We start from the raw sequence: 19,532 nt of genomic DNA, 5'->3' as shown, positions 1-19,532 counted from the left end.
TACAGGGAACCAGACAGAGGGCCTTCTCAGTAGTGGCGCCCACCCTGTGGAACACCCTCCCTTCAGATGTGAAGGAAATAAGTAGCTATCCTATCTTTAAAAGGCTTCTGAAGGCAGCCCTGTTCAGGGAAGTTTTTAATATTTAACACTACTATTTTTAACACTTGATTGGGAGCTGCCCATAGTGGCTGGGGAAACTCAGCCAGATGGGCAGGGTATAAATAATAAATTATTATTATTATATTATTATTATTATTATATTGGTTGGGTAGGGGGCTGCGGTGGGTCCTGGCAGGAAGTGAAACTCAGTGATTGTGAGGAACGGGGCAGTCTATCGGTTTCAGTGTTTCTCTGTTTCTTCCATTCTTAAGTTCATTTTCCACATCATTTTGTGTGGTGTTTCTAAAAAGTCCTACTGGAAACCCACCAGCGTTTTAGCACAAATTTATCCTCATATGCACATTTTTGTGTGCAGCGCTCACCTTTTTAGCAAAGCAAGGCCTGCCCTTTTTGCACATTGTTGTCACTAACATGTTCATTTTTATGCACACTTTGTCTCAATATGTGCATTTTTGTACACAGCTCTCGGCCGGAGAACTGTGTTGCAAAATTCAGGAAAGTGCAAATTTCAAAGGCTGCCTGTCTTTTGTCTTGGGAGCTGTGAAGTAGGCAAATGCGTCCTCAAATGGGAATGGAATGAAATTCCAGAAGTGGTTCCATACTGTAAAATTCCAGAAGTGGTTCCATACTGTAAAATAAGAAGACCATCAACTTGGTCTTCCTCCTGTGGGAGACAGTTCCATAGTTTAACAATGCACTGCTTATAGAGGTACAGTGGTACCTCGGGTTACAGACGCTTCAGGTTACAGACGCTTCAGGTTACAGACTCCGCTAACCCAGAAATAGTACCTCGGGTTAAGAACTTTGCTTCAGGATGAGAACAGAAATCGTGTGGCGGCAGCGGGAGACCCCATTAGCTAAAGTGGTACCTCAGGTTAAGAACAGTTTCAGTTTAAGAACAGACCTCTGGAACGAATTAAGTTCTTAACCCGAGGTACCACTGTACTTTCTTTTTTCTGTTCTGAATCCTCCAACGTTCTGCTCCAGTAGATGTTCACAAGCTCTAACTTTATGAGAGAGGGAGGAAAAACTTTCCTCCATTCACTTTTATAATTTTATAAACTTTTAACACATCATTTCTTACTTTACCTTTTCTCTTTTCCCCCATATCATTTTTTACGAAGCCTCCTAAAACATTTCAAAGCATTTATCATCATATACAATTGTTTTTTAACACCGAAAGTTTCTTCTTGACTTCCCATCCTTTCCTGATGTTTGATTGTTTTTTACTCCTTTTTATTAGCTGTTTTATAACACACATATTTTTATTATCTAAACCCCGCTACCGGTTAAATCTTTCAGTAATCCGCTGCTTATATTTCAAATCCTGCCCGTGACTTAATATATGGGTCATAACTTGATAGATCATCCACCAGTGGTCTCCATTCCTCCCTAAGCACCTCGTCATTATGTCATCTTAATTTGGCAGTTAATTTTGCCATTTCAGCATAGTCCAGCAGTTTCATAACCCATTTCTCCTCCATTGGTAATCTGTTCTCTTTCCACCAGGGCTGCCATACATCCGGAAAATTCAGGACATAACTGGGATTCATCTGTCGAAAATTGTGTTCAGGCAGAATTTTCGGAAATTGCTAAAAAAAAAAGTCTGGGAAAAGCCAGGCATATGGCAGCCCATATTTGAAGTGTTTTCTAAAAACAACAACACATCTTTAAAACTTCTTTGTCCAAAAAAAGATACATATAAAGTTCTAACTGCTGTTGTCATGTACATAAATAAACTAGTCTGCTTTCTTGGAATGGCTGTCCCCATAATTCCAAGTAAAAAGGGATGATAAATTTAAACATCGTTTTTCAATTCATTATACAGTGGTACCTCGGTTTTCAAATGTAATCCATCCTGGAAGACCATCCAAGTTCCGAAACATTTGAAAACCAAAAACTCAATAGCTGATAGGTAGGCCTCAGGATTTTGCACTCAGGGGAAGCCACGTGGCATGTTCGATTTCTGAGGCGTGTTCGAAAACCGAAGCATTTACTTCCGGGTTTATGGCATTCAAGAACTGAATGTTCATCAACGAAGACGTTCAAAAACCAAGTCACCACTGTGTATCATTCCCCCCCCCCCAATTTCCACAGGGCCACCACATGTGATAAAATGACCCTTCTTCCTGTTGGCACTTAAACTTTTCTCTAGACTAAAAAACACCAAATGCTTCAGCCTTTCTTCGGGGGAATTGCTTCAGCCCCTTGAAAATTTTGACTGCCCTTGGCTAAGCTCCCAGAGTCGCATGATGGGCAGATGGAACATCCCATAAGTGCTCGTGTCCTGCTTAGCAGTGCTGAAGGTAACTGTTAGGTTTCTGTTTGTGCCACTGGTGCAGTGCTTGGAGTCATAGGACTCTGTTTACATTCCAGGGATTCCAGACTGTTGGAAGTCTCACGGGAGACGGGAGACAGATGTTGATATTACTGGTTTCCTGTCCCTTTGTTCCAGTCACCTCTCTGCTCTCACAGAGAGAGGATGTGTTTTTCTTTTCTGTCTGCGTAGTTAGAAAATAAACCTCTTTGCAATGTAACTCATATTTCTCGTCCTTCCCTGCTGTTGGATACTCTGCGTATTGAGGGAGCATGCCTGGAGCCTTATCAAAGGCTCAGGTTGTTAACCACATCGGAGGACTCAACCGGAGGAGTCGCTTGGTCGAACGCAAGTCCAACAGTAACTGGGTACAGAGACGGCGAGAAAGCCTGTTCCGTTGAGCATCCAACAAGGCTGGGAACAGTGGCACTGTTGTGGCGTCCAGTCCGCTTTCACTGTGCCCGTCTGCTTCTACCAGCTACAGGAGAGTATCTTGAGCAGCAATGTGTCCGTGTGAAAGGAATCTCAGCAGCAAAACAAACATTTCAGCCAGGAGAGAGCGAAGACATGATGCTTCTCCTGTCACAGCCAAAACAGAAAGTAAAAGCGTTCACATAACAAAGTATGAAACCCATATGCGAACACCCCCCCAGTGACAGGATGTCATTTCCCTTGAGCTGCTAACTCTGTAAGCTATGGGTATCCTCACAAAGCCTTCTGGGTAATGATATATAATGGATTTTTAAAAATGATTAAGGTGACATTTGTCATGAAACCAGAAACCTTTATTTTTCAGGGATAATTGGATCTGAGATACCTAAAGAACGGGGGGGGGGGGGGATTTATGTATACGACCTCAGCAGCCCAAATGGTGTGTGCCCAAAGGTGGAAAGACGAATATGCCCCAAATAAAGAGAACTGGCAGCAAAAGTTACTGGAGTATGCAGAAACTTACTGGAAGATTAAGAGCTAAGAAGCTTGAATCTTTAAGCAAAAGTGGGGATTGTTTGTTGAATATCTAAAGAATGATTATAAATGACTTAAAACATTAGCAGGATTGATATAAACATGTGCAGATGGTGATATTAAAATTTCGAATACAAGTGATTCATTATATTTAGGTTTTAATGTTGCAAATGCAGAAAAAAGAAGATACAACTTATGTAACCATAGAAAGGAGAGGAGGGTAGACCATAGTATATTTAGATGTATAAAACAATTTTCTGATAGGTTTTGTAAAATGAGAAAACCTGAAAATGAAAAATGTAAACAATAAAACCAATTGTTTACACTGATCCTTCTAGTGCCTGTGCTCCCCCTTCTGGTCGGGAGGGGTAGTGATACCAGGAACTCACCATGATCAAATAATGAAACTGATGGGTTTTTATGGTTATGTAAAGGACCCCAAGGGCCATCTAGGCCAACCCACTAGAGTGCAGGAATCTCAGCTAAAGTATCCATGACAGAGGGCCATCCAACCTCTGCTTAGAAACCTCCAAGGAAGGAACCACATGCCTCGAACTCCTTGGAGAAAGCTTGGGCTACAAATGTGAAAATACAATCACCTAATTGGTAGAATGTGAAAATTGAAAGTGCCTGGAATATACCTGAAGGGACAAGTCCATACAGTCCCTCCCCCACCCAGTGGCGTACCGTGGGTTGCCAGTGCCCGGGGCTGTGAGGAATGAGTGGGAAACAGCCAGAGTACGCATGCGCATTCAACTGCCTAACAGTGTCTGCACCACCCAGGAAATCTGGAGAGGTCACCTCCTAGTTTGCATGGAGAAGCTGCTTCAATTGAGCCTAGTGACGATAGTGCACAATAGTATTGGGGCAGCACCCAGTGTTGAAATTTTGCGCCCCCCCCAAAAAAAATTTACACCCAGGGCAATCACCCCTCTGCTTCCCCCACGCTACGCCACTTTCCCAGCCAAATCACAGCCTTAGATTGATATATAAATTTGTATTCCGGCTATCTGAGTGGGACACCATAAAGGGCTCCCCACTTCCAGTTCAACACAGTCCAGGCTGCTTTGTGACGTCCACTGGTTGCCTAGGAGATCGCAATGGGGAGGGGGGCTGCTGACTGTGAGGCCTCCTGGGCTCCAGTAGGGGAAAGCCTAGGGTGGGTTGTGAGCAGGTGGGTTCAGCTGATGCCCCCAGAACAGGGAGCAAAGAAGATAAAAGGAACCCAGGCATCCAGCCGGGCATAAAGGGAATCTCCCATGATGCCAAAGACCTTCACACCTCCAGTGCTCCTTCTAGCAGGTGAAAGATTGGCGGCTCCCTGTGGAGCAGTGGGGGTTAGCATAGTGATGGTGTGGGGAGGAGAGAGACCCAGATCAGCTGTGCTCTAAAATTGTGGTTTGGGAAGCAGAAGGCTATCTTGAACTCCACATTAAGGTAAAGGACGTGCTTTGAACTGCTAGGTGGGCAGGAGCAGGGACCGAGCAACGGGAGCTCACCCCGTTGCGGGGATTCGAACCGCCGACCTTCTGATCGGCAAGTCCTAGGCTCTGTGGTTTAACCCACAGTGCCACCTGCGACCTACACATTGCACAGTTGCAAATGTCTCTGATTGGGGTGAAAAGGGTTACTGTGTGTTATTGGCTCGTTCCTTGACCCGAATCTCTTTCCTCTTCTCTCCCCCTCACCTCCCTCAGCCCATATCTTGTTTTCTTCCTTTGTGTTTCTGGAAGCGGACCAGAACTTTACCCTCCTCATCACCGTCCAGCCCTGGTTCCCCCAGGTAGGAGGGGAGGTCTTGCTGATTCCGGAAGAGAGCAAGGAGAAGGTGAACACCTGCAGCTGGTTCCGGTGGGATACGGCTGAGAAGAATCAGATCTTGGTTTATCAACCGCCTCCAGTGAAAGATGTTCAATACAAAGCCTCGTATACTGGGCGGGAGTCTGTGAACACAGATTGCACCTTGCAGATCAGGAACATATCAGTCTCAGATATCACGTACTATATAATGCAAAGAAACACTACTAAGGAATCAGAAGTGGGGCAGATATTCTTAGTGGTCATAGGTAAATGTTTCACATGCCCCTTCTTAACCTACACAATCTTTCTTCCCCTCTTGATATCTCTCTACAGACATGCACCGCATGATGATATCATCTGGTGTGTCAATGATGTTTATTGTGTCTTGAATCTGAATAGGTATTTTGGTTTCATATATTTAGCAGTTGGGCTGCAACTCAGTGTATCTATCTGGTACGCAGGCTGAGACCATACCTGCCCGCAGACTATCTCGCCAGAGTGGTGCATGCTCTGGTTATCTCCTGCTTGGACTACTGCAATGCGCACTATGTGGGGCTACCTTTGAAAGTGACCCGGAAACTTCAACTAATCCAGAATGCGGCAGCTAGACTTGTGACTGGGAGTGGCCACCAAGACCATATGACACCAGTCTTGAAAGACCTACATTGGCTCCTAGTACGTTTCCGAGCACAATTCAAAGTGTTGGTGCTGACCTTTAAAGCCCTAAATGGCCTCGGCCCAGTATACCTGAAGGAGCGTCTCCACCCTCATCATTCAGCCCGGACACTGAGGTCCAGCCCCGAGGGCCTTCTGGCAGTTCCCTCACTGTGAGAAGTGAGGTTACAGGGAGCCAGACAGAGGGCCTTCTCGGTGGTGGCGCCCACCCTGTGGAACGCCCTTCCATCAAATGTCAAGGAAATGAACAACTATCTGACTTTTAGAAGACATCTGAAGGTAGCCCGGTTTAGGGAAGGTTTTAATGTTTGATGTTTGATTGTGTTTTTAGTATTCTGTTGGGAGCTGCCCAGAGTATGCATGTATTAGGTTTACTATTTATTAGGGGACAGGTGGTAGCTCAATGGGTAGAGCTACCACTTGGCATGCAGAAGGTCCCAGGTTCAATCCTGGCTTCTCCAGGTAGGGCTGGGGAAGACCTGGCTGGAACCCTGAAGAATTCATAGACTCATATAATTGTAGAGGTGGGAGAGATCCTGAGGGTCACCTAGTCTAGGAATCTTTTTGCCCAACATGGAGCTCGAATCCACAACCCTAAGATTAAGCACCTCATAGTCTACCAACTGAGCTATCTTGCTGAGTCAGTGCTGAGCTAGTTGGACTGTAATGCAGGTGGCCTGTATGGGGATCGAACCCACAACCTTGGTCTCCTCAGTACCACACTCTAGCCAACTGAGCCATTTCAACAGAAGGCAGCCTCTTTTGTTTCTTGGAGAGGATGATGTGCTTGGGTTCAGCTGAACGAAAAGAATAAGGAGAACTGTAAGCAGGAGCAAGATATAATTTAAGCAACTGAATCTGTGTAGGACCATAGGAAACTGGCGACCCTTGTTCATCTAGCCCAGGGCAAATAGCATGTCTCCATCCTCATCCAAGGAAGCAAGGGTTCAAAGGGCAAGGATGGAGAAGTGCGTTGGCGAGGGTTACAGCCAAGAGAGGAGGTGTGGTCTGAGGACCAGGAAGAGAAGCTTGGAGGGACGCAACCTGCTCACCCCTCCAACCTAGACATGGAACTTTCTCTGCTCACACTTTTAGCCTTGAGACCGTACCACATAGTGAGAAAAGAGGGGGGAGTTTGCCACAGCAAGCATGGGAGAAACAGGAGGGGAACAATCTTTTCAGAAACCATCTTGCGCTGCCTCAGTGGCCCTGTTTGGTCTCCAGGACCGATGGAGAGGATGGGGGGGAAATGCCCTTGGTACCTGAGATAAACAAGAGACAAGGAATTACGGTTCTCCTTCTTACTTCTCACCTGGCCTTTCTCTGTCTCTCCAGAAAAGCGATCCGACACGAAAAAAGCGACGAGCGTTTCTGGAGGAGCCGTCGCCGGGATTTTTGTGGCTTGCATAATCGGGGCTGTCTTTCTTGTAGGCCTGATTTCCTACACAGTCACACAAGGTTTTGTACGGTAATGTAGATAATTTAACAGAAAGGGAGAGGGAGAAAAAGAGAGAGAGAAAGAAAGAATTCAGACAGTACTTCCGGCAAATTTGTCTTGGATGCAGGTAGGATCCAGGCCGGCTCACACGGGATGCAAGGTGAGGCAACTGCCTCAGGTGGCAAGATCCGAAGGGGCAGCAGATGCAGCCGCCAATGAATGAATGGTCTGGGAAGCTCATTGGAGCCCGGATCTGCCGGCGCCTCAGCAGCAGCCCCCCTCAGGCTGCCTTTACAACAGCCTTTTGGCCAATAGGAGGCACCGCCGGTCTTCTCCCGCCCTAGTTCCCCAAGTCAATCTTTATCCCACCCCCCATTTCCACTGTAGATTTTCGCTGTCCCCTTCTTCCCTGGCAGGGTGCGCGCACCATTTCGTGGCATGCCTCAGGTGCTGAAATCTCTTGGGCCGGCCCTGAGTGGGAGGATGCTGTTAATTACTTAAACCACGTATTTATTACAGTGACCAACATAACCTTCATTGGTTGCTCTGACTTTTAAAAAGTTGCTGTTTCCAAGGTGATAGCCATAAACAGTGCCTTTTTCCCCCCTGGGGGGTACACAGGGGTACGCATATCACTAAACATTTTGTGAAACTAATGGGAGAAGAAACTAAAAATTTAAATAAAAATTAGTTTCTTCTCTAGCACAGTGAATTGTCAGTTCGGTTTCTACCCCCGATGGTGGCCTTTTGGCCATTTACTGTATTTATCTTTCCCGATTCGAACTATAAAATGGTGATGTTGAGCCAAAATGAGAATACCCCTAAACATTTTTTAAGGAAAAAAGCACTAGCTATAAAGCTATGAGAATGGCAGACCCTCCAAGTGTCCCTATTTTCCAGGGACAGTCCCGGATTTACAGAAGCCATCCTGGTTTCTGATTTGATCCCGGAATGTCCCGTTTTACCTCATGATGGTCCTATTTTCATCAAAGAAATGTTGGAGGGTAGGAGTTATGAGACCCCTGAGCCAAAGTGATAAGTAACCATACAACCTTTAGAAGACATCTGAAGGCAGGCCTGCATAGCAAAAAAATTTTTTAAAAAAGTTTACTGTTTTATTATATTTTTAAATATGTTGGAAGTTGGCTGGGGCAATCTAATCAGATGGGTGGTGTATAAATACTAAAATTGTTGCTGCTTTTGTTGCTGTGTTGTTATGGAATAGGGCGTTCTTATTTTCACAGGAGAAATGTTGGAGGGTATGGGATGGGGTGCTCAGAAGACCTTCATTTGCTGAAGCACTGTGGGTTAAACCACAGAGCCTAGGGCTTGCTGATCAGAAGGTCAGCGGTTCGAATCCTGCGATGGGGTGAGCTCCCATTGCTCGGTCCCTGCTCCTGCCAACCTAGCAGTTCGAAAGCACGTCAAAGTGCAAATAGATAAATAGGTACCGCTCCAGGGGGAAGGTAAATGGCATTTCCGTGCACTGCTCTGGTTCGCCTGAAGCGGCTTAGTCATGCTGGCCACATGACCCGGAAGCTGTACGCCGGCTCCCTCGGCCAATAAACAAGATGAGCGCCGCAACCCCAAAGTTGGCCACAAGTGGACCTAATGGTCAGGGGTCCCTTTACCTTTAAATGATGCTGAGACTATCCTCCGGGAAGAGGCCATGTGAAGTCCAGGGGTCCAGCATGTATATCCAGAAGTTCTCCCTCAGAGAAATCCAAGACTGGATGTTGACATCGGCTGCCAGTTCATCTCTGGGCCCAGCTCAAAGTGCTCACCTTAGTGTTTGAAGCCTTAAACGACACAGGCCCCCAATGCTTAGTCCTCCACCTTCCCTATAGATTCCTTTGGGTGTTTAAATTGTCAGAGGGAGCCCTCCTGGTTGCTCCACCACCCTCAGAAACTCAGGAAGGTTGGCCCAAGAAAGGGCAGTCTCTATGGCAGCTCCTAAGTCGTGGAACTTCCTCCCCATTGAGATGTGTCTGTCACCTTAAGTTTTCGGTGAAAGCAGAAGATGAACCTCTTTGTCCTGCCTTTTGATGCCTGAGATGCACATTTACAACCCACCTTATTTCTCTTATTGTACATTGTTTTTAATGTTGTATTTTAATTGTTGTAACCTCTTCTGGAACCTTAGGGTGAACAGGTGGTGTGGTGATGGTGAAATAATAATGGTTCTGGTTTTCAGCCTTTAATTGGTTCTCTTCCAGGTAAGAAAAATAGCCAATAGTGCAGAAAATTCTTTTGAGCCAAGCCCAGAAGAGCTTCCTTGAGTTCCACGGATTTTATGTTTCCCATCTCCCCAAGAAGAGAAGCTCCATTTATTTGAAAATGATGATGGAAGAATCAAGAACCCCTTGATAAGCATCAGCCTTTGTACCTAGCCCAAACCCAACAGGGCAGGGGAAAAGCACACCTTCATGTCCACTGACTAAATTAAAAACAAAACAAGAAAACCCTCCAATGCTTAGTTTTGACTATATTCATACTTTGTGCCAGAGATTGTGGAGATGGGACTCACCATATTCCAGAGCCGTGCATTGTGTTATATTATAATATATAAAATTATTGTAAGTCACCACGAATAGTTCTGTAGGACATCAATGATGAGAACCATTGAAGGAGGAAGTAAACTAGGTTATGAATTCTGGGCTTATAAATGCTCAACCTCCACTGTTCTCGCTGGTCCTTCCAGTACCTCTGCTCCCCCTTCTGGACAGGAGGGGTAATGACGCCAGAAACTCCTCATGATCCAAGAATGGAATTGATGAGTTGGCTTTTTCATGTGCCTATCATGATAATTTGTCCCTCCCCAGTTCTATCTGACTATTGGTACTTAGCTGGAAGGGAAGACGACACCCAAGGATCCAGGTTGTTAGGAAACCTCTATTTCCATCCCCCACGCAGAGCTACAAAACTCCAGAGTTCCTTGGAAAGAAGGGCTAACTGTTAAACCAAACTACAAATTGCATCTCTTTGAAGGGAATGAGGGTCCCTCAGCACCTTTAACAAACTACATCTCCCATAATTCTTTGGGGGAAGCTGTGGTTGTTTAAAGTGGCACTGCAGTGCTTTAGATTTGCGGTGTGGATGTGGTGTGGCCCCAGTTTTGTATCCTACAGCATAAGAAGAGTGTCAGTTTGCAAAATGAAATTGAGGTGTAAAACCTCTCTCTTCATTCTTATTTAAAAATTGTTGGCAAGGCTGCACCAAACTGGGTGCTTACATTAACAGACGGAGGTAACCATGCATCACGTTGGACCCAACAAATAACTACAATACAATGTTTGGTGTAAGATGTCTCGCTCAATTCTTGTGTTGCAAACAACCCTCTGGCAATTTGTCGAAGACAGAGCACCCCACCCCCCTTTGGGGGGAAGTTCTTTATTATTATTTCATCTTATAATGTATATAAAACAGAACAATTATAGCAACAGACGAAATGGAAAGGTGAAAAATTAACTATAAAACAGGCATGCAGACAGAGCAGTTGCAGTGGAGGAGCATGGTTTCATGGTACCCCGGCTGCGCGTACAGAGGGCTGTGTGTATTTAGCCACTTGGTTATAGTCTGCTACACATCTTTGGAAGCCAATAAATATGACTTTTTAAAAAGTCTGTTCATCATTTATGCTCATTATAAACCCTGCCAGCCCTCTGTGGTTTAAACCCTGGACTGATGCGCCTTTCTCAGATGGGCCCCCCAAATGGGGTCATCCCCACCCAACTCACCAAGGCTCACACTCCAGCTTTATGACCTCCTATGGTTACCTGGGAGCTAACAGGTGAGGGAGGCTGCAGTGAGGTATCCTAGGCTAAATCTGGGGAGATCTTGCAGGGGTGGGAAACAGGTGGCCTAGGCTGGGTGGTCCTGGGCATCTGTGGTTACGGACAGGGGAGGAACCCATGTCTATGGCTGGGCACAAAATTATCCTCCTAGGATGCCCCAAGCGCTCTCACCTACAAGAGTGGCACCAACACCATGCAGAGAGCCCACCCAGTAGCTGGGGCCCCCTCTGCCCGTGGAAGACCTTGGCCAATGATGCTTCTAGCAGGTGAGAGACTGTGGCATATTGCACCAATCCTGACCTGACTGCACTGGCTGCCAATTAGTTTCCAGGCCCAATTCAAATGTAAAGGCTCAGGACCTCAATACCTCAAGAACTGCCTCTCCCCATATGAACTGACCCTCCTTTGAGGTCCTCCTTCGTGTGCCTCACAAACAGAGCCAGATTTAGGTTTGATGAGGCCCTAAACAACTGAAGGTAATGGGACCCTTTAAATGTCCAGCTGTCCTTTGTCAACAACAAATTGTCGCTGTTTTTTGTGTGTTGAATATATACTATACGGTAATTTATGGACCTGAGAAGGAGGTGGGATGTTTTAAATATATTTCTCCCCCCCCCCCCGGTTTTAATGTCTTTATGTGGGGAGTTTGGTTCGTATGTTACTTTGGTTGTATGTTACTTTGGGCTGCACTGGGCAAGATAAAGCTACTAAGAAATGTAATAAATCATAATACAGTGGTGCCTCGCAAGACGAAATTAATCCGTTCCGTGAGGCTCTTTGTATAGCGGTTTTTTCGTCTTGCGAAGCAAGCCCATTGACAGCTTAGCGGATTAGCGCTATTAGCGGTTTAGCGGCTTTTAGCGATCAGCTGTTAAGCGGCTTATCAGCGATCAGCTGATAAGCGGCTTAGCAGCTTAGGAAAAGGGGGAAAAAGGGGGGAAACAGCAGGAACTCGCAAGACATTTTCGTCTTGCGAAGCAAGCCCATAGGGAAATTCATTTTGCGAAGCGCCTCCAAAACGGAAAACCCTTTCATCTAGCGGGTTTTCCGTCTTGCGAGGCGTTCGTCTTGCGGGGCACCACTGTAATAATAACACTGTATTTTAATTTGTTGGAAGCTGCCCATAGTGGTTGGGGTAACCTGATCAGATGGGCGGCATAATAATAATAATAATAATAATAATAATAATAATAATAATATACTGTTAAAGAAGTCTCCTAGCAACAAACTACAGTCCCCAGAATTTTTTGCAGTGCTAGGGTGCTGCACAGGGTTTTCAGAAAACCCCTTCCCCAGTTGGTAACAGGATTCAGGGCTGGGGTCTAAAACTCTGGCTTGGGCAGGGAGTCTGTTCTTAAGGCACTTGCAATGAGCTCTGCTGCAGCCTCAATATAAGTCATGCCTCCCAAATTTTCTCCCTTTTTCTCCAAGACATAACACTGAAAAACCCTCTTGATTCTTGCTCTATAACGGAAGCATGTTTTTAGCTGTTATTGGTTTCAGAACATTTCAAACCGTAGCTGATTCCGAATTTCCAGAATGTTGCGATCTGCTTGCTTTTGTTTCGAAATTGCACATAAATACATCGCAAGCGCTGATGTCTCTGGTTTGCTGCCGACCTCTTCCTTGAACTTAACCTTTGCTTATTTCCCCTTCCGCCCAACCCCTGCTCTTCTAGCCCACATTCTGAATTCGTGCTTTGCACTGGTGCAAGCTGAGAACATTAGAATTCCCATCATCTTGGATCCGTGGCGCCCATTACTGGGAAATGATGTAACACTGGTCCCAGTCAGTAGCATGGAGAGGGTCTCATTCTGCAGCTGGTTCCGAGGGAAAATATCAGAGGCAAGTAATATTGTGACCTATCAACCTCAGCCAGTCTCCATATTCAATATCAGCTGGGCCTACACTGGGCGGGTGGACATCAATCCACATTGCTCCCTCCACATCACTAATTTAACCCTCCTGGACAGCGGCTACTACATGCTACAAAAGAAAAAAGTTCTGCCAGACTCATCCGAAGTGGGGAGGATATACCTGGCGGTCAAAGGTGAGTATATTTCTCAGTTTCTCGTTTTTCCAGTCTTAGGTGCAGTTCTTCACATTTTTACACCAGTTTGCTTAGCGGCTATTAGCGGCTTAGCGGCTATTAGCGGCTTAGCGGCTAAGCAGCTATTAGCGGCTTAGTGGCTTAGAAAAAGGGGGGAGGGAAAAAACTTGCAAGCCCATAGGGAAATTCGTCTTGCGAAGCACCTCGAAAAACGGAAAACCCTTTCGTCTAGCGGGTTTTTCCTCTTGCGAGGCATTCGTCTTGTGGGGCACCACTGTATGTATGTATGCAATTGTGACTCTTTTTTTGAAAGCAATTTCCCTAAATATAGTGCGCTTCCGCAAAATATTTTCACCAACATATGTACTTTTATGCACACTTTGGCCTAGTACAGTGGTACCTTGGTTAACAATCATAATCCGTTCCAGAGGTCCAGTTGTAAACCAAAACAGGTTGTAACCCAAGGCGCGCTTTCGCCAATGGGGCCTCCCCCCCAAAAAATTGGTTGTAATCCAAAAAAAAGGGACACGCACTTCTGGGTTTGATGTGGTTGTAATCCAAAATGGTTGTAACCCAAAGCTGTAGCAAACCAAGCTACCACTGTATAGGTTTTTCTGTACAAAACCCTTGGCTAGTGAACTGCTGTGCAAAATTCAGAGCAGTGCATTTGCAGAGCTGTGTTTCAGTTCTTGCCAGGGCCAGTCCAAGGCATTTTGGCACCTGGGGTGAACCACAAAATGGCGTCCCTTTTCCCTGCCAGGGAAGAAGGGGTGAGCATGAAGGAATAAGGGGGGAGTAAAGATCTACATCAAGGGACGCAGGTGGCGCTGTGGGTTAAAGCCTCAGCGCCTAGGGCTTGCCGATCGAAAGGTCGGCGGTTCGAATCCCTGCGGCGGGGTGCGCTCCCGCTGCTCGGTCCCAGCGCCTGCCAACCTAGCAGTTCGAAAGCACCTCCGGGTGCAAGTAGATAAATAGGGACCGCTTACCAGCGGGAAGGTAAACGGCGTTTCCGTGTGCGGCTCTGGCTTGCCAGAGCAGCGATGTCACGCTGGCCACGTGACCCGGAAGTGTCTCCGGACAGCGCTGGCCCCTGGCCTCTTAAGTGAGATGGGCGCACAACCCCAGAGTCTGTCAAGACTGGCCCGTACGGGCAGGGGTACCTTTACCTTTAAAGATCTACATCAGGACTGCTGCCTCTATGGATCCTGCCGCCTGAGGCAGTATTCTCACCTTGCTTCATGGATGGTCCAGCCCTCATACAGTGGTACCTCAGGTTAAGAATTTAATTCATTCTGGAGGTCCATTCTTAACCTGAAACTGTTCTTAACCTGAGGTACCACTTTAGCTAATGGGGCCTCCTGCTGCCGCCATGCGATTTCTGTTCTCATCTTGAGGTAAAGTTCTTAACCTGAGGTACTATTTCTGGGTTAGCAGAGTCTGTAACCTGAAGCGTCTGTAATCTGATGCATCTGTAACCTGAGGTACCCCTGTACTTGTATTATTTTGGAAAATGTGAAAGATGTGGGTTCACCTTTCCTTGTGAACTGAATCAATTTTCTCCCTCACCCTTACCTGTAACTGATGCAGAGGACAGGGATGCTCAGCGTACCTGAGGACGAGCTAAGGAAAATAAACAACTATCTGATTTTTAAAAAACACCTGAAGGAAGCCCTTTTTAGGGAAGTTTTTAATGTCTGATGTTTTATCGTGTTTTTAATATTCTGTTGGGAGCTGCCCAGAGTGGCTGAGGAGGCCCAGCCAGATGGACAGAGTATAAGTAATAAATTACTGCTGCTGCTGCTGCTATTACAGTCATACTTCGGATCCCTAACACCTTGTGAGTCAAATTTTTTGGCTCCCAAATGCTTCAAACCTGGAAGTGAATGTTCCGGTTTGCGAACGTTCTTTGGAACCCGAATGTCCCACACAGCTTCTGTGGCTTCCAATTGGCTGCAGGAGCTCCTGCAGCCAATCGAAAGCCGTGCCTTGGTTTCCGAACGTTTTGGAAATCAAATGGGCTTCCGGAATGGATTCCGTTCGACTTCCGAGGTACCGCTTGTGGCGATCACACAGGGTCCCTGGACGTTTGACGGTCTATTGATCCCTGTGCCACCACTGTGCTCGCTTCCCCGCTGCCACCAACCCGTTTCTCTCGGCTACACACTGAGTCCAGACAGTTGTTAACATTAAACCAAATAAACAAGTTTATTTTATAAGCATTAACAAGTTTATGGTTTCAGACAATTTTTCTTGTCAGTTTCATAACCTTAGTTTCTTTACCGGCCTATACCTTCCTAATACCTTCTGACTGATTATCTCAACTGTTTAACTGACTCCTCTTAACAGATTCTCTCACTCCCTCACATCAAACTAGCCCAACCCACAGACTTATCCTCCCTCTCCCTTCTCTAACTCCAGACTGACTTCTTAACAACTCTAACTCTAAGTCCTCCCCTTGGGTTCCTATTGGTTATCATTTTACACTTAGTTAACCCATTCCTTATGACCCAGTATGATGTCACACACCTAGGAGGCCAAACGCCACACCGCTGTACTATTATTCCTATTATATGCACATTTTTTTCTTGCTGCCTGCATGTGGAGATCTGGGAGAGAAAAAGAAGGTGCATATTCCACCTGCCAAAGTCACGGCGGGGCTTGTCGTCGGATGTATTTCCCTGTCCCTGTTCTTGGTAGGCGTCGCTACCTACTACACGTTGAGCAAGTATGCAAGGTAACACTTGCTTGTTTTTGATTTCATTTTGGTTAAGTATAATATAAGGCAGGTCTGGAACGAGAGGCTGCCTTACGGATGAGCAGGCCAATACACAACCACGCAGGAGAATGAAAGCAACCAGCAAGACAGGCTAAAAATGGAGCCTTTGCCCCAACCCAGAACAACTGGAGACTATATTTATCTCTATTGTTCCCAATTACTATGGGTGTTGTTTATATTCTTTGAACAAAAAGTGAAGGAGGTGTATACAATGTGCTGTCCAACCATCTTAGGCCGGACCCTGCTGTGTAGGGTTTGCTCCTGTCATATTGGTGGCCCTTTCCTAATATTTCATTTCTCCCGTAATTTTTCGCATCCATGGCATTGTACTTGCATTGTATTGTTTTACTGACTTAATATGCTGTTGTAGCACCCTGCTTGTGGTTAACGCTTAGCTGGAATGAAATATTCAACATAGCAATAGAGAAATTAAAATAATAATTTATTTGTCAGACAAATAAATGATAGGCACAGTGGTATATGGTTACCAAAGCTCTGCCTATGCTCCAGCCCTGATGGCCAGCACTTATATTTCCTCACCCCAGCCCCCTTGCTCCTCCTTTGGCTGCCTCTGTCCAATCAGCCTGGTTGAAATTCCTATTGGCTGTTTGCTAGAACCAATCATAAAAGATACACCCATTTCCTATTACCTTTTATGGGAGACAAAGAGCTATATTTCCTTCTATCCATAAATGGCAAACAAGTAGCCATATATCTTACATTTGCCTCAACAAGGCACCTTAATTACCAGATCACCTTTTGCCCTTGTTGCCCCCCATTCCAAAATAGATGACTAAAACAGATGGCTCATTCTGTCTTACATTTTGTCTTAAAACAGAGATCTTGGGTTCACATTCTCACACACCATCAGTGAAATAAGAATCTAACAAAAGAATCTAACATTTCTTACTTTCTAAATCCTTTGCATCATTACATTTAAGCCAACAAATCTCATACATTAACATAGATAGCTTCTTAAAGTAAAACCTCTTCAATTTACATCCCCCTTTCCCAGCCAGGTGCTTTTCCCATTATCTCTTGCCCTTTAACCTTAGGAAAATGTGGCTAGTCTCTAATGGGAGGCACATGGTATTATTTTCTGTTAAACAATAAATCCTACTATTTACTAACTCTTGATTAATGTTTTTGCAGTTTGATTGTATTCTGTAATATGTAGGGTCAGTGTAACCTTTGCTCCCAGGCTATAATTCCCTTTTACAACTTTGTCTCCTGCTATAAATCAGGGGGGCCCTTGTCCAGGAGGATAAACATCTGCCAAAGTCCTTAGCCAGCTGGTCTTCTGCCTGGCATAAAACATACAAACATTTGCAAATATATCTTTAAGCTCATTTTAAAATACAGGCCTTGATCAGATGCCTCACTGTAAACTGCTTTGGGGTTTTTCTTTAAAATATAAAGCGGTATAGAAATTTTAAAAAATAATAATAATAATTAATAAATTGTATTTCTGTGTTTCGTGGTAAGCCGCCTTTACTTTCAAAGGCGGCATAGGGATGTTTCAAATAATATGAAATAGAACCAGCTTCTCACCCCAGAAATCGTTGTTCCTTTCCCTCTTTCCTTGGGTAGAATTGATCCTGAACAAGCCGATTCAATTCTGATCTGAAGCAAAAGCCAGGAGTCCAGAAACATCTGGAAGGCCAAAGATTCTGCACCCCTGCCTTAAATCACAGAGGTTGGTAGTCATGGTTTCCTTCTGAGGGTCCATTTCCACCTCCAGATGCCAACGAGAGCATGGCGACTTCAGTTAGGGGAGCTGTGTGTACAGCAGGAGGAGGTTGGGGCTAGACTTGGCCTTGTGGCACCTAGTGGGTTGGAGATTACCCTTCTAGTACCAAAGGGAGTAGGATAAGGATCCTTCTGGTTTTCCTTCTCTGATTCTCGACAAGCTCTCTTTTAGGGGGGGGGGGAACCAGAAGAGATCATTGTTCTCCAGTACAGTGGTGGCGTTTGGAGCAGCAACAGCCAACCCCAAAGACTGTATGAACAGTGGCGTAGCGTGGGGGGGTGCAGGGGGGGCCGGCCGCAACATCTGGGGGGGCACGCTCGCTGCCTCCGGAGTCACCAAGGAGCCTCGGGCGCAGGCTGTAGCAGAGCCCCATGTCTCACGGAACCGATGAGCTGTGCGCGCGTCTGGGCTGAAGGCATCCGGCAGGCAGCAGCTCTCAGCGCTCGCCGCGGTCCCTGCGCGTCAGGGCCGTGCGTCAGGGCCGCGGAGGGCATGCCAGGCAGCCCCTCCTCACAGCCCCGCCGCCGCTGCTGCTGCAGCTGCTGGGCCATGTTGCATTTTCCTCGCCTCTCTGCCCTCCTCCTCCTCCGGGCAAGCGGCGTCGTTTGGGCGGCAGCGCCAGCGGCAACTCGCCTCAGATCACCTGACATGGACCCGCTGCTGCCACCGTGGCTAAAGGTAAAGGTAAAGGTACCCCTGCCCGTACGGGCCAGTCTTGACAGACTCTGGGGTTGTGCGCCCATCTCACTTAAGAGGCCAGGGGCCAGCGCTGTCCGGAGACACTTCCGGGTCACGTGGCCAGCGTGACATCGCTGCTCTGGCGAGCCAGAGCCGCACACGGAAACGCCGTTTACCTTCCCGCTGGTAAGCGGTCCCTATTTATCTACTTGCACCCGGAGGGGCTTTCGAACTGCTAGGTTGGCAGGCGCTGGGACCGAGCAGCGGGAGCGCACCCCGCCGCAGGGATTCGAACCGCCGACCTTTCGATCGGCAAGTCCTAGGCGCTGAGGCTTTAACCCACAGCGCCACCTGCGTCCCTCGCCGCCGTGGCTACCTTACCGTAAATACCCCAGCCCAGGCAGCAGCAAGAAGAAGCTGGCAACGGCGGCAGGTTAGGGGTTAGGGGCGCAAATTACTTGCCTTGCCCCGGGTTAGGGGGCGCAAATTACTTGCCTTGCCCCGGGTGCTGACAACCCACGCTACGCCGCTATGTATGAGTCACTGATTTCCCCACAGCAAGAGGAGGAGCTCCATCTATCTGGAAACCGTGAATGAAATAATCGAGGACAGTCGTCTGGCGGCGTCTTGAGCACCAACCCTTACAGCCAACCGGAACCCCAGAGGCACATCATATATACACCTGTGAAATAAAAACCTCCAGTGCCTGTTTAGTGGCACCCATTCTCCCTTGTTCCATTAAGTGTTGCGATGGGCAGTGTTGGCTCCAGGGATTTTTGGGGGAGGGGGATCCTTGGACAAGATGCCTTCAGCTGGCTCCTTGGATGGCTATGATAATATTTATACCCCGCCCATCTGGCTGGGTTTCCCCAGCCACTCTGGGCGGCTCCCAACAAAATATAAAAAAATACAATAAAAGATCAGACATTAAAAACTTCCCTAAACAGGGCCGCCTTCAGGTGTCTTCTAAAAGTCAGATAGTTATTTATTTCCTAAGCAAGTACAGGCTTGGTGCTCTTTTGCCAACCTCCTGGCAATGTGGTGCAGTGGTTAGAACATTGGACTAGGAGCTTGTGAGGCCAGGGTTCAAATTCCCACTCAGTCATGAAGCTCATTGGGTGACCTCGGACCAGTTAATGTCTCTAATCATCCTTGCCGCGGGATCACA

At 46.6% G+C, this 19,532-nt stretch overlaps 2 protein-coding genes and 1 long non-coding RNA gene across 6 annotated transcripts in view; all 3 read left to right on the top strand.

Moving 5' to 3' along the window:
* The window catches only part of LOC307221389, a 188,619-nt gene that overhangs the window by 127,781 nt on the left and 41,306 nt on the right, over nucleotides 1-19,532 (top strand). The window lies entirely within an intron of this gene.
* On the top strand, nucleotides 4,520-9,786 carry LOC307221344 (cell adhesion molecule CEACAM18-like). Of its 3 annotated transcripts, none has more exons than XM_079985801.1 (4): nucleotides 4,520-4,705; nucleotides 5,101-5,469; nucleotides 7,214-7,305; nucleotides 9,533-9,786. In XM_079985801.1, exons 1-4 carry the CDS (start codon nucleotides 4,663-4,665, stop codon nucleotides 9,593-9,595), a joined length of 567 nt encoding a protein of 188 aa, XP_079841927.1. In that variant the 5' UTR covers nucleotides 4,520-4,662; the 3' UTR covers nucleotides 9,596-9,786. The 3 variants fall into 3 exon arrangements, with proteins under 3 accessions (XP_079841927.1, XP_079841928.1, XP_079841929.1); XM_079985802.1 differs by having other exon boundaries at nucleotides 7,214-7,336; XM_079985803.1 differs by having other exon boundaries at nucleotides 7,214-7,351; nucleotides 9,538-9,786.
* On the top strand, nucleotides 11,125-17,943 carry LOC307221335 (cell adhesion molecule CEACAM21-like). 2 transcript variants are annotated; one of them, XR_013841334.1, is made up of 5 exons: nucleotides 11,125-11,376; nucleotides 12,789-13,160; nucleotides 15,765-15,894; nucleotides 17,527-17,632; nucleotides 17,858-17,943. XR_013841334.1 is itself a non-coding variant. In XM_079985787.1 (4 exons), exons 1-4 carry the CDS (start codon nucleotides 11,304-11,306, stop codon nucleotides 17,561-17,563), a joined length of 612 nt encoding a protein of 203 aa, XP_079841913.1. In that variant the 5' UTR covers nucleotides 11,125-11,303; the 3' UTR covers nucleotides 17,564-17,937. The 2 variants fall into 2 exon arrangements, 1 of the variants encoding a protein (XP_079841913.1); XM_079985787.1 differs by having other exon boundaries at nucleotides 17,527-17,937.

This window comes from Podarcis cretensis (genome assembly GCF_951804945.1).
Source record: "Podarcis cretensis genome assembly, chromosome: 8".
NCBI classification, from domain to species: Eukaryota; Metazoa; Chordata; class Lepidosauria; order Squamata; family Lacertidae; genus Podarcis; species Podarcis cretensis.
Note: the sequence above shows the minus strand (reverse complement) of the source record. Positions and strands in the feature narration are given on the sequence as shown.

What these genes read in the sequence shown, in the direction of transcription:
- LOC307221344 (XM_079985801.1), top strand. Translation starts at nt 4,663, where the DNA reads ATGATGCCAAAGACCTTCACACCTCCAGTGCTCCTTCTAGCAG. An exon ending in TCCAGTGCTCCTTCTAGCAG is followed by an intron (nt 4,706 to 5,100) that starts GTGAAAGATTGG and finishes CACCTCCCTCAG; the next exon opens with CCCATATCTTGTTTTCTTCC. An exon ending in GATATTCTTAGTGGTCATAG is followed by an intron (nt 5,470 to 7,213) that starts GTAAATGTTTCA and finishes CTGTCTCTCCAG; the next exon opens with AAAAGCGATCCGACACGAAA.
- LOC307221335 (XM_079985787.1), top strand. Translation starts at nt 11,304, where the DNA reads ATGCAGAGAGCCCACCCAGTAGCTGGGGCCCCCTCTGCCCGTGGAAGA. An exon ending in GCCAATGATGCTTCTAGCAG is followed by an intron (nt 11,377 to 12,788) that starts GTGAGAGACTGT and finishes CTGCTCTTCTAG; the next exon opens with CCCACATTCTGAATTCGTGC. An exon ending in ACGTTGAGCAAGTATGCAAG is followed by an intron (nt 15,895 to 17,526) that starts GTAACACTTGCT and finishes TTCCTTGGGTAG; the next exon opens with AATTGATCCTGAACAAGCCG.